The 15,288-nt window shown below is 47.9% G+C and overlaps 1 protein-coding gene across 1 annotated transcript; it reads left to right on the top strand.

Annotated features, from left to right (window-relative positions):
- The first annotated feature begins 328 nt into the window (after positions 1-328).
- On the top strand, positions 329-14,996 carry LOC118586043 (cytochrome P450 2U1). The gene is made up of 5 exons (XM_036191121.1): positions 329-845; positions 6,861-7,496; positions 9,847-10,008; positions 11,530-11,697; positions 12,658-14,996. Exons 1-5 carry the CDS (start codon positions 332-334, stop codon positions 12,834-12,836), a joined length of 1,659 nt encoding a protein of 552 aa, XP_036047014.1. The 5' UTR covers positions 329-331; the 3' UTR covers positions 12,837-14,996.
- The last annotated feature ends 292 nt before the right edge of the window (positions 14,997-15,288 follow it).

Below are 15,288 nucleotides of genomic sequence, written 5' to 3'. Positions count from 1 at the left end.
GTTGTCAGCCTTCCCAGCCTGTGAGTGTTTTGGTATAATCAAGTCACACGCAGAAACTCACAGAAAGCTCTCACTCTGCCGAGGAGCCTTCTGCTGCTAGCGCACCACAGTGACAAAACAAACAAAACAAACAACAAACAACAACAACAAACGTTCAGGACAGCTCAACTCTGTTGCCCCAGGCCTCCACTCACCACCCTCTACCAGCTGTCTGGTAAGACGGCCCCGCCCCTAACGTAGGAGCAGCTGATTGGAGGATGCGGAGAGGGGCACGCAGCACAGCCAATCCGAAGAGCGCGCCTTGCTCTACTCCGCCCCTGACCTTCGAGCCATGCTGCCGGCGACTGGGGCGGGCGTCGGTGCGTCTGCTGCCGAGCTAGACGCTGACACCGAGAGCATGTCCTCTCCCGGGGATCCGCAGCCCGCGGCTGGGGAGCAGCCGGGAGCTGGGCTGCACTTGTGGGCGGCGGGAGGCGCGCTGCTGCTTAGCGGGCTGGCGGTACTGCTGGGCTGGGTCTGGCTGCGGTGGCAGCGCGCATGCGGCATCCCTCCGGGGCCCACACCCCGGCCACTCGTGGGTAACGTGGGACACTTGCTGGTGCCGCGCTTCCTGCGGCGGCAGTTCTGGCTGGGCCCGGGCGGCCAGACAGACACCATGGCCTTCCACTTGCGCCTGGCCAAGCTGGCCAGTGTCTACGGCAACGTCTTCAGCTTATTCATCGGCCACAGTCTGTTGGTGGTCCTCAGCGACTTCCGCAGCGTGCGCGAGGCGCTGGTGCAGCAGGCCGAAGTGTTCAGTGACCGCCCGCGGTTGCCACTCATCTCCATCATGACCAAGGAGAAGGGTGAGCACACCGCGGGCTCCGGACCCGGGATGGCTGGGGCGGGCAGGTGGCCACCTGCGTCCTGCACTGCGCTGTGTGTGTGTGCCTGTGCGGTTTCTAGAGCGAGATCAAAGTGGGAGACCCATGGGAAAGTTAGGAGTCGGGGTGAGGGAGGGGATACCAAAGTGTGAAATCAGGGGCCACCCTCCTGGGAGCCATCCTTCTCTGTCCCACGCGAGGCCACCTCATTCATAGGCCTGTGACTCCAACATGTCTAAACGTTGGCCCTGTTAGAAAAAGAAAATTCTTTTCACCCAGTGAAGGGACTCTAGCCAACCTGAACATGGCAAATGGCAAATATGGCTCTGGCCGGTCTTGCCCTTCTTCCCCATTCCCTCTGCTTTCCTAGAAACCATTAGATTACATTCCTAAAGTTAGCCACCAATGACCAGTCCCTGATTTGGCCACTTCCTCCTCCTGGGGTTGACTACCAAAGTCCAGATATCAAAGTATTGAAGTTCAGCAATCAAAAGCCACCTTAATTAATATGCCCAATCAGAATTAACCAACTCATTCTTAACACCAGGTTTCCCCCTTTACCTTCATAAACTGCCATTTGCCTGTGGGTCACATCTGCCATCTCTATCCAGAGACAGTCCTTGGTCATCGCTCCCCCACAGATACCCCCTCCCCATCTCCTTTGTCCTCTGTCTCCTCTCTTTGTCTCTTATCCCTGCCCTCTGTCCCTCTGGGGCAAATCAATCTCCTTTGTGCTGAGAACGTGGTCTTGGGGTGTCTTGAATGTTTTTCTTTAAGAAAGTCCAGAAGCCACGCTAGGGCCTGCTGAACTGGATATGTTAGTTCATAGCCTCTCTAGATATTTTCACAAAGAACATGGCTGCTGTCTGCCCACGTCTTAAGAACTTGCCTGAGATTAAAAGAATATTGGGGGAGGGACGGAGTATTTCAAGATAGCCTGTTTTCTATGCCCTGCGATTTCTGCTCTGTTCCCATTACCCCTTGTGTATCTCCCTCTGCAGACTCTGAGGTGTATCTGCCAGTCCTGTATTCTGTCTTTAGACACTGAAGTACAAGGCTGAAGCCATCATTTTACTTCATTGTGGATGCCGAATACACTTCCGTTCAGGAGGGTGGCCCCTGAGTTCACACTTTGACATGCCCTCCCTCACCCCGATTCCTCACTTTCCTGTGGAAACTCCCCCTGCAGGGCCTCAGAAAGGCTCTGGAGTTGGAGGCACCTGTAATCCAAGGAGGCAGAAGTGAGCATTGGGCTAAGACCGGCAGAATTTGAATGCTATATAAAGTGCACTTAGTTCTTGCTCATAAGACACTCCTGCCTCTGCAGAGATAAGAAATGAATGCTCTGGGTTACACTGCCTCTTATTGGCCTCTTGGCTAGAGATGGGTTCAAGGCAGAGGACATATGACAGCCGCTGTGCGATGCTTCTAGATGAAGACAGGAGTCTTTAGAAGTTTACTCTGGATGAGATTTAGATCAAGAACACCCAACTAATCTGGTTTCTAGTGAAGGAAGACAAGGAAAGTATGTTAACTCTAACCTCCAATCTTCTCTACACCCCTCATCCAATTTAGGTGGCAGCTCCTTGACTTCATAGCCATAGGCCACAGTGAACAGAACTGGTTTCTGAATTGTGCTCCAGATACTGAGACAGGAGAATCACTTTGGCTTTCTGGCTACTGTAGTTGAAACTTTCTTTGAACTGCCAGTTCTCAGATGACATGGGGACTTCTTATTAATTATGAAGGCTTGGCTTTAGCTTAGTCTTGTTCCCAGCTTGCTCTTATAACTTAAATTAACCCCTTTATACTAATCTACATTCTGCTACATGGCTCACAACCTCTCCTCCATACTGTACATCCAACTCCCTCTGCTTCTCTCTGGCAAATTCCCTGCGCCTTAGGTTCCTCCCAGAGTTCCTGTCTCTCTCCAGAAGTCCTGCCTATTGTCTTTGGCCTAGCTATTGGCCATTCAGCTCTTTCTTAAACTGATCAGAAGTTGCATTTCACATAGTGTGTTCAACTATCCTGCAGCAGGCTACCAGCTTAGTAAGTTCCAGATGCAATAAGAGATAGTCAATGGACTGAGGCAGAAAGTCACAGAACAGGACACTGAGGCAGGAGCAGCCTCCTCATGCACCTGCCCACACATGTTACCGCCCCCACATCTGTACAGAAACAAAACAAAACAAAACAAAACACACCAACTTGTATTGATACTTCATGTATAGGAATTGTCGGTAAATTATAGAGAATTAAACATGAAGTCAATCAAAATCTAGGCACTGGGGAAGTGGCTCAGCGATTAAGAGTGCTTGCTATTCTTCCAGAGGTCCTTGGTTCAGTTCCCAGTACCCACATGGCAGCTCATAGCCATCTGTAACTTTTAACACCCTCTTCTGGTCTTGGTAGGCACCCAGCACACGCATGGTGCACAAACATACATTCAGGCAAAGCATACATAGACATAAAATAAAAATAAATAAAAAAAAAACCAGAAATCTGAGCTGGGCGGTGGTGGTGCACGCCTATAATCCCAGCACTCGGGAGGGAGGCAGAGGCAGGTGGATCTTTTGTGAGTTCAAGGCCAGCTTGGTCTACAGAACGAGATCCAGGAAAAGCGCAAAGCTACACAGAGAAACTCTGTCTGGAAAAAACAAAAAAAACAAAAACAAACCAGAAATCTGTTTTCAAAGTAAAAGTTTAAAAAGTAAAAATTGTCTAAGAAAATGGTGTGTTTTTTAATTCCTGGTAGGAAGGGATTTCTAAAATAAGACACACAGCACAGATCAAAAGGAAAAGGTTGCTAGGCAGACACAGTGACACACACCTATAGTTTTGAAGTTGGGAGGCTGAGGCAGGAGGATTGTCACAACTTCAAGGCTAGTGTGAACTTCAAAGTGACGCCCTATCTTTAAAAAAATATACACATGTGGACTGGACAGGTGGCTCAGTGGTTAGGAGCACTTGATATTCCTTCAGAGAACCCAAGTTCAGATCTAGCACCCATGTCAGGCAGTTCACAACTACTATAACTTCAGCTGCCTGGAATCCAGTGCCCTCTCTGGCTTCCACGGTCATCTGCACACACATAGTAGATACATAGAAATTTTAAAAATTTACACATGGTATCCTTTTAAAAAAAAGATTTATTTATTTATTATATATACAATGTTCTGTCTGTGTGCATCCCCACAGGCCAGAATGGAGCACTAGATCTCATTACAGATGGTTGTGAGCCACCATATGGTTGCTGGGAATTGAACTCAGGACCTCTGGAAGAACAGCCAGTGTTCTTAACCTCTGAGCCTTCTCTCCAGCCTGATATCTTTTTTTTTTTTTTTTTTTTTTTTTTGGTTTTTCAAGACAGGGTTTCTCTGTGTAGCTTTGTGCCTTTCTTGGAACTCACTCTGTAGACCAGGCTGGCCTCAAACTCACAGAGATCCACCTGGCTCTGCCTCCCGAGTGCTGGGATTACAGGTGTGCGCCACCGCCGCCCGGCCCGATATCCTTCTTTATAAAAAAGATTTATTTATTATGTTTAAAGTGTTCATGCCAGAAGCGGGCACCAGAGGTCATTACAGATGGTTGTGAGCCACCATGTGGTTGTTGGGAATTGAACTCTGGACCTCTGGAAGAAAAGCCAGTGCTCTTAACCTCTGAGCCATCTCCCCAGCCCCCTACACAAGATATCGTTAAATTGAAAACTTACGTTTATCAAAAAAAATCAGATGGTGAAAGGGGTTAACTATGTATTTTAAATATATAGGCAGAAAATATCCACACTGGTGTGAAGTGTGAAGTAAGAAACCCATCAGTGACCTACACTGATGATCACAGAAATGTGAATGAAAATCACAGGAGGTACGTTTCAGCCCCCTAGTGGCAAAAATAAAACAGTATCAAGTGATGGCCACTGCTTGAAACTGATATTCATATACCTGTGGATGTACTTTTGCTCTGCTCTTAATCTACTACGAACAGCAACTTGACAATGTCTATTCATGTGCAGATATCCATATTTTAACAGTAACTTGACAATGTCTGTTCATGTGCAGATATCCATATTTTATGCCTCATCATGCCTTAGTGATGTCTGTAAAATTTGGAGGTAGTCCCTATTCAAGCATGCATTTGTCTACATAGATGTTTGTATTGAAATGCTTCTCTTTTCCCATTGCTGGGGGTTGAATCCAGGGCTTTGTGCATGGTAGCTGTGCACTGTACTACTGAGCTGAACTCTTGACAGACACTTTGTAGAGGTACTTAGAATGGAAAGAACTCAGCAACTAACCAGGTCAGTATTTCATTTGCACTTGGCTCCTGCACACCACATGCTAAGGATTCAGAACATGGTGTTGGTGGTTTGAATGAGTCCCTCCCCCCAACAGGCTCATGTGTTTCAACACTTGGTCCTAGCTTGTGTTTGGGGGGCTTTGCTGTTCCTTAGTCTGAGCCATTGCAGTCCTTAACATGGTCATGCTCATGTCAACAACACACATTTGTTCAGGATTTCATCTGCTCCCCACAGGAAGGAGAATTGGCTGAGATGATAGAGGACATTATGGAAACTAGAGGATGAAGTGGGTAGCTGGAAATTAAGAAACATTTGATAATAGTTGGTCCATCTAGGAGCAGTTCTGTTGGGTTCCATAGTGGGTACCATGTTAATACATGTTAGGATCAAATAGGATACAGCGCTCTCTCTCGCTCGCTCTCTCTCTCTCTCTCTCTCTCTCTCTCTTTCTCTCTTTCTCTCTTTCTCTCTTTCTCTTTCTTAGATAGGGTTTCTCTGTGTAACAGTCCTGGCTTTCCTGGAATCCACCCTGTAGACCAGGCTACCCTTGAACTCACTGAGATCCACCTGCCTCTGCCTCCTAAGTGCTGGGATTAAAGGTGTGCGCCACCACCATCTGGCAGGATGCAGCTCTTGAGTTCAGATGCTTCTGAGTTTGTTTTATATTTATTTTTTATTTTTTTTTTGTTTGTTTTTGCCATCAGCCTACATTTTGATTATTTAACATTTACTAGATCCTGTGTTTCCACGCCCATGGTTCAGTCCCAGATGGGGTGTTCATTTCTTCAGCTAACACTTTAGCGAGCGCCTGCTGTGTGCTCAGCACTGTGCAGAAGCTGGGGTTTGCGTGGAAAGCAGAAGGGTGCTTTCTGCTTTTGAGTCTGTCTGGTACTGTAGTTATCCTTCTGTTCAGTGTTTAGAATATGGCATTTTGAGTATGTGTTGTGGAATGTTACTTTAATTAGACAAAGCCATGTTCCATTTGTCTATGCTGCATTTGTTCAACGATGTAAAGATGTGTTGCTTTGCTCGCCTAGGGCACCTGATGGGTCTAATAAAAATCTGAACAGCTGGTAGCTAGGCAGTAGAGGGATAGGCAGGGCTGTCAGTCAGAGAGAGAGAAGAGAACAAGGGAGATGCCTAGGGCCAGCCAGCGAGGCAGCCACCAGCCATCCAGACATGGAGTGGGACATACAGTTTGAAAGAAAGGTAAAAAAGGCCCGCAGCAAAAAAGAGAAACAGGCTATAGTAAGTTGAAAGAGCTAGTGGGACAAGCATGAAATGAGGCTGAGCATTCATAATTAATCAGAAGTCTCGGTGTCACGATTTGGGAGCTGGTTGGCGGCTCACAAGAAAGCCTGCCACAAGTATGGGGGCCTTTTGTTAGAAAGGTTTTCTAAGCTGAATCTACTGTTGTGGCACATAAAGATATTTAAGTGCACAATAATTTTAGGCATCAAAACTCGTTGCTTTTCATTTTAGCAGAAGTTACAATAAATAATAACAACTTTCTAGCACGCGATCCTAACTTAGACTCAGCATTTATTGGAAACAAATGTCTTTATAAAGACACTTAACTGATTGTCTTTATCTGCATAGGAACTTTGGCCTGGAGACTTGAAAATACAGAATATACCTCACGTTCGGTCCTGTTTGCTGTTCCCAGGCCCTGATCTCACCTTCCTCTCTGTCCGTTACAGGGATTGTGTTTGCACACTATGGTCCAATCTGGAAACAGCAGAGGAAATTCTCCCATTCGACCCTTCGTCATTTTGGTTTGGGAAAGCTTAGCCTGGAGCCCAAGATTATTGAGGAGTTCCAGTATGTAAAAGCAGAAATGGAAAAACACGGAGACGCCCCCTTCAATCCCTTCCCAGTCATCAGTAATGCTGTCTCTAACATCATCTGTTCCCTGTGCTTCGGCCAACGCTTCGATTATACCAACAAGGAGTTTAAGAAGGTGCTGGATTTCATGTCTCGAGGCTTGGAAATCTGCTTGCACAGCCAGCTCTTCCTGATCAACATATGCCCCTGGTTTTACTACCTCCCCTTTGGGCCGTGCAAGGAACTAAGGCAGATTGAAAGGGACATAACCTGCTTCCTGAAAAACATCATCAAAGCGCATCAGGGGTCTCTGGATGCCAGCAACCCTCAGGACTTCATCGACATGTACCTTCTGCACGTGGAGGAGGAGAGGAGCAGCAGCAGCAGCAGCAGCTTCGATGAGGACTACCTCTTCTACATCATCGGGGACCTCTTCATTGCCGGCACCGACACCACGACCAACTCTTTGCTCTGGTGTCTGCTGTATATGTCACTGAACCCTGACGTGCAGGGTAATTGGGAGATTTGTCCTTCCCTCAGGGTCAAGGCAGGGTATTTAAACCAGGTAGCAACCCCTGTGATCTGCTAACTCCGGGCACTCAGGTTTCCAGGGTGGAAAGCAAAATCAACACTTGCATTTTATAGGGAGCGTAAGATGCGGACAGCAAAGCCTCAAGCTTCTAGAGGGACCAGGGCCGTAGCTTGCTCACCCTGCTTCAATCTCCATAGTCCAGTTCCCGGTGAAGTCTGTGAAAGTGAAGGACCATGAGAGAAGTAGGGTGTCTTAGGGCTGTGCAAATGCTCATCTGAACCTTTCCACCTTGTTCTGAAGATGGCGAGGACACAAGCCCAAAAGCGTCAGCGGAAGTCACAGCTGGTGCCAGCACATCAGCCGGGTGACAGCAAGTGGCAGAGGCAGGAAATAGTGGACAAGCAGGAGAGCATGGTAGATTGGCTGCTTCTTCGGCTGTAACTAACCACCACCAGCCTAGTCACTTAAACCAACCCGAATTCGCTCTGAGCGTTTAGATCAGAGGTGTGGCGTGTGCTTCCCTGGACTAAGGACCTGGGCTGTTGGCCCGGCTGTGTCCCTCTCTGGAGGCCCGGAGGAAAATTCATTTCCTTGCTTGTTTGGACCTGTGGCCCTCTTCTCCATCGTCAGAGTCAGCGAGGCTGCAGCGCTCTGACCATGCTTCCATATTCACATCTCCTTGGCTGGGGAAGGCTATCTGATTTAAAAACCCATGCTGCTTAGTAGTGGGTTCATGTTCTGAGAATATGACATTAGATGATTTCATCATTATGCAACCGTCACAGAGTACACTTAAGCTAATGTAACCATGGTGTTACTAGGCAACATAATCTTATAGGACCACACTTGTTTATGTGGTCTGTGACTGACGGAAGTGTTACTCCATAGTGTATAACTATGCTTAGATGGGGATACGCCAAATAGCACAGGATGTGTTCCCCATGTTTACATCCTTAATTAACCGGGTCATATAGTCCCTTCTGCTATGAACTATCAGTGGCTATGATTTGAAGGTGTCCCCCAAAGGTTCATGTGCTAGAAGGTTGGCCCTTGGTGCTGTCATATTGAGGAGGTAGAACCTTGAGATACCTAGAGCAAGGTAGGTAGTCACAGGAGCTTGAGAAAGCTTAATCTGGAGACAGGAATTTTGAGGAGTTCAAGTATATGAAGGAAGAAACAGAAAAGCATGGCCGAATTCCTTTCCCATGCCATCTCTCACAGCCTCCAACAGGATAATGTCGTTCATACTGGCCCTAGTTAGTTCCCATGAGATGGGTTATTGCAAAAGGAGCAGCCTTGGCCCCCAAGTCCCTCTGGATTTCTGTTTGCCATGTGACCACTCCCTCTCACATGCTCTCGCTGCACTGTCTGCCATGCTTTGATGTAACCAGATAGTGGCTGCTGCTCTTGGACTTGAGTCTTCCAAATCTGGGGGCTGTTTCTTTATAAATCAGCACCCAGCTTCAAGTTTTCTGTAAACAGACAAAGACACCATGGAAAGTTTCACATTTATAAGGCACCAGGGGACAGAGTTGTGAACTTCAAGGGTCCATTTTTTTTTCTTACCATAGTCATTCTTATGGCTACCTATTTTAACTAGCTATTACTAAGCAACAGATTATCCCCAAACTTAGTTGCTTAAAACAGTAGCTTTATTATTACATGAAGTTTTTGAGTATCAAAGCGCCAGGTTGGTGAGGAGCACATGTATGTGAGCATGCCATGTTAGCCAGCTTTTCAGTGCTGGGACAGAGTGTGGTTGCTAATCAGCTGACGAGAGAGAAGTGTTTTGGCGAGTGTTTCTGAGGAGTCGGTCTGTGGCCTGTGTCCATGGGGCCTGTGCTAAGACAGTGCATTGTGGGGGAGGGTTTCCTCTGGGCAGAAGACCAGGAAGGAAGTTCTAGGGTTGCATCACTCTCTTCAAGGGCACCCCTCACCCCCCACCCCCACCCCAGCCTAAATCCTCCCACAAGCTCCTCCCTCTTAATGACACCACTGTGGGAACAGACCTGCAACCCCAGGCTTTTGAGGGATGGCCTCCACTACAGCAACCCCAAAGGTAGGGTTCATTGGGTATTTTAGACTGTCACATGATATTACAGCTTAGAGAGTCACATGGGAGTTTAATGCTGGATACCCCTGAGTCCAGAATGCTGTTTCTTTGGCACAGTCTGTTCTTGCAGAACCACACCCCCAGTGGCTTCTTGTCTCTCCCAGTCCTGAATGAGGCCACCGTTGGCCATTGAACCCATGCTGGGTAAAGTTTGCGGAACAGTGCTGACTCAACTCTCCCAGGCTTATCTGCGCTTCATTCTCTCCTTTTTGCATAGAAAAGGTTCATGAAGAAATCAAGAGGGTCATTGGTTGTGACCGAGTTCCTTCCCTCACGGACAAAGCCCAGATGCCGTACACAGAAGCCACCATCATGGAGGTGCAGAGGCTTTCCATGGCAGTGCCACTAGCCATCCCTCATATGACTTCAGAGAAAACAGGCAAGTCAGGAGCCTAGCCTCTCCGTGTGCCCTTGAGGGCATGCATAGTGTGGGGAGGGGTGTGGCCACAGCAGAGCTACCTCTGTGTCCCAGGCAGAAAGCTCCTTGGTACAGGCACTGCAGTCATTCCCAGGAGCCCTCTGGCCTCCGGTGTGTGCACACTTACCCTAGCAAAACATGCTGCCGTCCCCCAAGTCAGCTATTTGGGCAGAAGCCATTCTGGAGTTGATAGTGGTCCCTGTAGTCTTCCCTAAATTAACCCACTTTGGTTTTTAAAATTCTGCAACCAAAGTGTAATTTAAAAATTGGAATGTTCCAGCCGGATTCTAGGGGTCCCCCCCCCCTTATAACGAAGGGTGCCACACCCCTGTAATCCCAGGGAGGCTGAAGCAGGAGAATTGTGACTTCAGGGGCAGCTGTTTCCGGGAGGCAGAGAGAGGTTGATGGGGAGGGCAAAGTTTAAGGCATCTAGAGACAGCCCAGAATGCAGGTTCGATCCACTGTGAAGTGCCCGGCCTGCAGGTGTTGAGTTCCCCACAGATCTTTTTCTTAGTGTGCTCTCCCCATCGTATTGTGTGGGCAGGAAAGCCTGTAGGCTGTTCCGTTCCGTGCTGGCTAGTTTTGTGTCAACTTGACACAAGCTAAAGTCATCTGAGAGCAGTGAGCCTCAACTGAGAAAATGCCTGCCTCCATAAGATCAGGATGTAGACAAGCCAGTCCGGCAGTGGTTCTCAACCGTCCTAATGTTTTGACCCTTTATTACAGTTCCTCATGTTGTAGTGACCTCAGCCATGAGATTATTTTCATTGCTACATCATAACTAATTTTGCTACTGTTATAAATTGTGATGTAAATGTCTGGTATTTCTGATGGTCTTATGCAAACCCTGTGAAAGGGGTCTTGACCCACAGGTTGAGAACTGTTGCTGTAGGGCATTTTCTTAATTAGTGATTGATGGGGGAAGGCCCAGCCTATTTTGGGTGGTGAGCAAACCATGTGAAGCAAGCCAGTAAGCAGCACCCCTCCATGGCCTCTGCATCAGCTCCGGCCTCTAGGTTCCTGTCCTGTTTGAGTTCCTGTCCTGACTTCCTTCAATGATGGACAGTGATATGGAAGTGTGAGCCAAATGAACCCTTTTCCTCCCCAGGTCGGCTTTGGTCATGCGATTTCATTACAATAATAGTAACCCTAACTAAGACACATTCTGTGTAAATTTTAAGAGCATATAAATCTTGGAGAAAGCTTACCTATGTTCTACTTCAGTTTCAGTGTTTTCTTGATTGTAAGTTTTTATGGGCTGACTTGGCTCACAGAGTCTGATCTGGTTCAACACTGGCCCCGCCCCTCCCTCTCAGGCAGGGTCTGGGGTAGAGCAGGGAGAACGTGTTGGTAAGAGGAACCTCAGAATGTGGTCTCGCCGATGACAGTGTTAGGTAGGTGCGTCACTGCTCCTGAAACAGTGATGTTGGAAGAAAACTAATAGTAGAAGCGTGGCACTGACTTCCTGTTTGTCATCTGCAGTCCTCCAAGGATACACTATTCCCAAAGGCACAGTGGTCATTCCCAACTTGTGGTCACTGCACAGAGACCCAGCCGTTTGGGAGAAGCCAGATGACTTCTGTCCTGATCGATTTCTGGATGACCAGGGACAACTTTTGAAAAGAGAAACTTTTATTCCTTTTGGGATAGGTCAGTGAAACCTTGGTTTTAAATTTGTTTTTAACTTCGTGTGTGTGTGTGTGTGTGTGTGTGTGTGTGTGTGTGTGTGTGTACACACGAATGTTTGAGGCATATATACACAATTGTAGGTGTCACCATCAGAAGATGGCTTTGCAGGAGTCCGTTCTCACCTGGGTTGCTTTGCTGACTCAGCTTTTTTCTTCTTCAGAAAATAAACATAAAAGTAGCACCGTAGACAGAGGTGACTCATCGCGGAGCGCACTGTTTGCCCTGCGTGTTTGAGCCCTCCGTTCCATCCGCTAGAGAGGCAGAAGAAAGGAGGAGGCAGTTGGGCTTACTCTTTACAACTGGGAATCTTCCTCCCTGTATGGCTAGGCTCTTTGGGGCCTGAGAAGTATGGGAGGTTCAGGAACTATTGGAGTTAAGCCCAACTTTTTAAAATTACGTTTTATTTAGTATGTGTCTGTGGTGGGGAGCGAGACAGATGCCCCTGCACACACCAGAGGACAACTTGGAACACTCAGCTCTCTCCTGCCACGTGGGTCCCAGGCATTGAACCCCGGGTTTCAGGTCTGGGGTGTCAGGTCTGGGATGTCTGGGATGTCAGGGCTCAGTGCCAGCAAGTGCCCCTACCATATCACAGGCTGAGAACCAACAGGTCCTGGTCTGCTAGGCTGGTGTGTGAGGGCTTCTCTACCCTCAGTCTTTCTTTAAGTTCCTAGACTGAGGCACGCAAAGCCCTTTCCGTGCAAATGGAAGGTTCCAGAAACTTTCAGCTGACTCTTCCCCTTAGTCCTCCAGGTGACAGGGAAGGCAAGGGGCAAGGTGGCTGTGGCTTGGGCTCTTGCACAGTAGTGAACTGGTTGTGCGGACAGATAAACCTTTGTGTGGCGATTTTACTTTAGAACCCTCCGCAGACTCAAGTGAGACACGTGCTCGTAAATCTCCCTCTTCTCTGATCTCACTCAGGAAAGCGGGTGTGTATGGGAGAGCAGCTGGCGAAGATGGAATTGTTCCTGATGTTTGTGAGCCTGATGCAGACTTTCGCCTTTGCCTTACCCGAGGGTTCTGAGAAGCCCGTCATGACTGGGAGATTTGGTCTGACATTAGCCCCACATCCGTTTCACATCACCGTGTCAAAGAGATGAAGGTGCCCCCGAGAGGAGACAGCAGGCAAGTATGTGTCCTAGACACTCCGCCATGCTGTTGAGCGCGGGCCCAGCAACTCAGCGCAGCCAGGAGATGCTCCGGACGAGAGACTGCAGGGAAAGGATCCCACTCCATGGATGCCTCCTGCCCGCTGGGGAGCATGGATGCGGGGTTTAGTTGTGTGGATTCCACCGGGAGCAGACCACATCTCTCAGCCTCCATCGTCCATGGTAAAATGTGGGTAGTGAAATTCCTCATGGCCTCTGTGCTGTTAGCGAATATTGGGCCATTCAGTAGTAGATCTGCCTTCAGACCTTTCAGGACCCCTGAGAGCATGGAAGTGCATTCAGCACGGACCCTTGGTTGGAAAGGGATGCAGGTTATATTGAGGAAGAAATTTTTTCTCGTTAATTTTTTCTGTTTTTTTAAGCATAGGTTCTATGTCAGTTTCTTTGGACGTGTCTTATGAGTATCTTTTGTGTTAAGGGCTGGGTTCTCTACTTTTTATAAAGCTAGAGTGAAATTCCCCTTGCCCTGGACACTGAGGACAAAGAAAAGCATTCTCTTGAGGTCATTGTCTACCTGTGTGGCTGCTGTCTGTAACCACGTGAGCAGTGAGCCTGGTGCACAGCCCAGGTCTGCTCTGCTCAGCTGTGTGCAGAGGTCAGCTCTGCTTTGACTTGGGCCCTGGATGCCGGGCTGGGCAACTTAATAATGGAATTGTGGGACTGGTCAATCATTCAAATGATTCTGAACTTCCTCCCCTGTGTGTCACCAGCCATAGTGTGACCGACTTGAATAGTCTCCAAGACAAGGAGCCATCTCTTGATAAGTGGGCCTCTAGTGGCCTTTCCAGGGGCCACATGGAAATGTGGGAAAGGATTCATCATAATGGTGGATTACTGTGGGCCTTCTGCTGCTGGGATCCTTACAGTCAACAGTGTCAGCTCAGTGTGCCCAAGTCTGGCCCTTCCCTTGGGTCTCCCACAGTTCTGTGGAAGGAACCAGGGTGAGGATGTTGAGGCTTTGCAATGCTAAGGCCCATAATTAACAGATACCATCTCTAAGATACTTGGCCTTGTGACTGGAAAGCGCTTTCTGAGCCCCTTCTCAGTGTTGACTCCACATGGTTCTGAAGCTGTGTCCTCCGTTACCTGTGTCCCTCTCTGTCCCAATGGACTCCTTGGGACCTGGCTCCGTCCTGCTGCCTCCTCCTCACTGTGCCTTATCTTGGTGGGTGCCCGGGCAACTTGGGAGTGAATTAGGGAGGGGTGCCTAAGGGGAAAGCCCATCTGGGTGTTTATTGCTGTCACTTTACGATGATTTTAAAATGCAGTATAATTTGCCCTACCCATTTAAGCCAGGGTTTAAAAACACACTAAACTCTTTTCTTATCATTTAAAGTAACCATTTTAGGCAAATTTAGAACAATGCCTTAGCTGCTAAAACATAATGCAGAGTGAAAGTTCCAGCATCTTCCCACAGACTTCTTGCCCAGGTGCCCGGGCCAACTTCCAAATGCTCACAAGGGGGAAATAACAGCTGCTGAATAGAAATCTAATATGAGTAAAAAGGAAAATGTGGTATAGTGTATTACCTGCCATAATGTTTTCATAAGTTACAAGCACTTTCAAAATAGATACACAAAATACAGGCTCATCTTCAGGTCCCTGAAGATTGTTTTAGACCAGCACACGGAATGTAGAGGGGCTGGGTGAGGCTGTACACATTGTGGATGAGATGGCACATGGATGGGCATGCTGCTCTTGGAGCAGGATAGTCTGTCCTGATTTGAAATCATGTGATTTTAAACCTCAGCATTTGCAAGGCTCTTCCTTCCTCCTTGACTCACACATGGATTTCTGGACCTCCTAACCAAAGACTTCACACCGTACTTGAAAAGGACTTCTGCCTTCTAGGAGATGACATCAGAGTCCCAAGTTTATCTAGCAGTTTAATACCTTGCCTTGAGCTGTAGCACTTTGAAAATCCCTTTACACACTTTGCCATAGAGGGACTGTGCTTTTCACAAATACTCTGATATTTTACATGTCATGCTTCATCTAAATGTGAAAATGACTTTAATTAGTTTTCAGAGTCTAACGAGGTCTAGACCTCATCTTCAGTGGCGCTCTTATTAAACCTTTAATTTTAATGGAGATGGTGTTGTCTGGTTTATGTTTCTTTGCTTTCAGTTGCTTAGCAACTTTTGTTTTTATGAAATTTAGTCAAGAAGGAAGAGGAAGCAGACCACCAGAGAGAGAGGAGTTCCCACTGCAGTGCGGTGTAGAGAGGGGTTCCCACTGCAGTGCAGGTGTAGAGAGGGGTTCCCACTGCAGTGCAGGTGTAGAGAGGGGTTCCCACTGCAGTGCGGTGTAGAGAGGGGTTCCCACTGCAGTGCGGTGTAGAGAGGGGTTCCCACTGCAGTGCGGTGTAGAGAGGGGTTCCCAC

Source organism: Onychomys torridus, chromosome 6 (genome assembly GCF_903995425.1).
Source record: "Onychomys torridus chromosome 6, mOncTor1.1, whole genome shotgun sequence".
In the NCBI taxonomy this organism is placed as follows: Eukaryota; Metazoa; Chordata; class Mammalia; order Rodentia; family Cricetidae; genus Onychomys; species Onychomys torridus.
This window is presented reverse-complemented; position numbering and strand designations above follow the sequence as displayed.

Bases quoted from the DNA above. Each gene is read 5' to 3' on its own strand.
- LOC118586043 (XM_036191121.1), top strand. From the start codon at position 332: ATGCTGCCGGCGACTGGGGCGGGCGTCGGTGCGTCTGCTGCCGAGCTA. The intron at 846-6,860 runs GTGAGCACACCG...TGTCCGTTACAG, and splicing joins CATCATGACCAAGGAGAAGG to GGATTGTGTTTGCACACTAT. The intron at 10,009-11,529 runs GCAAGTCAGGAG...TGTCATCTGCAG, and splicing joins TATGACTTCAGAGAAAACAG to TCCTCCAAGGATACACTATT.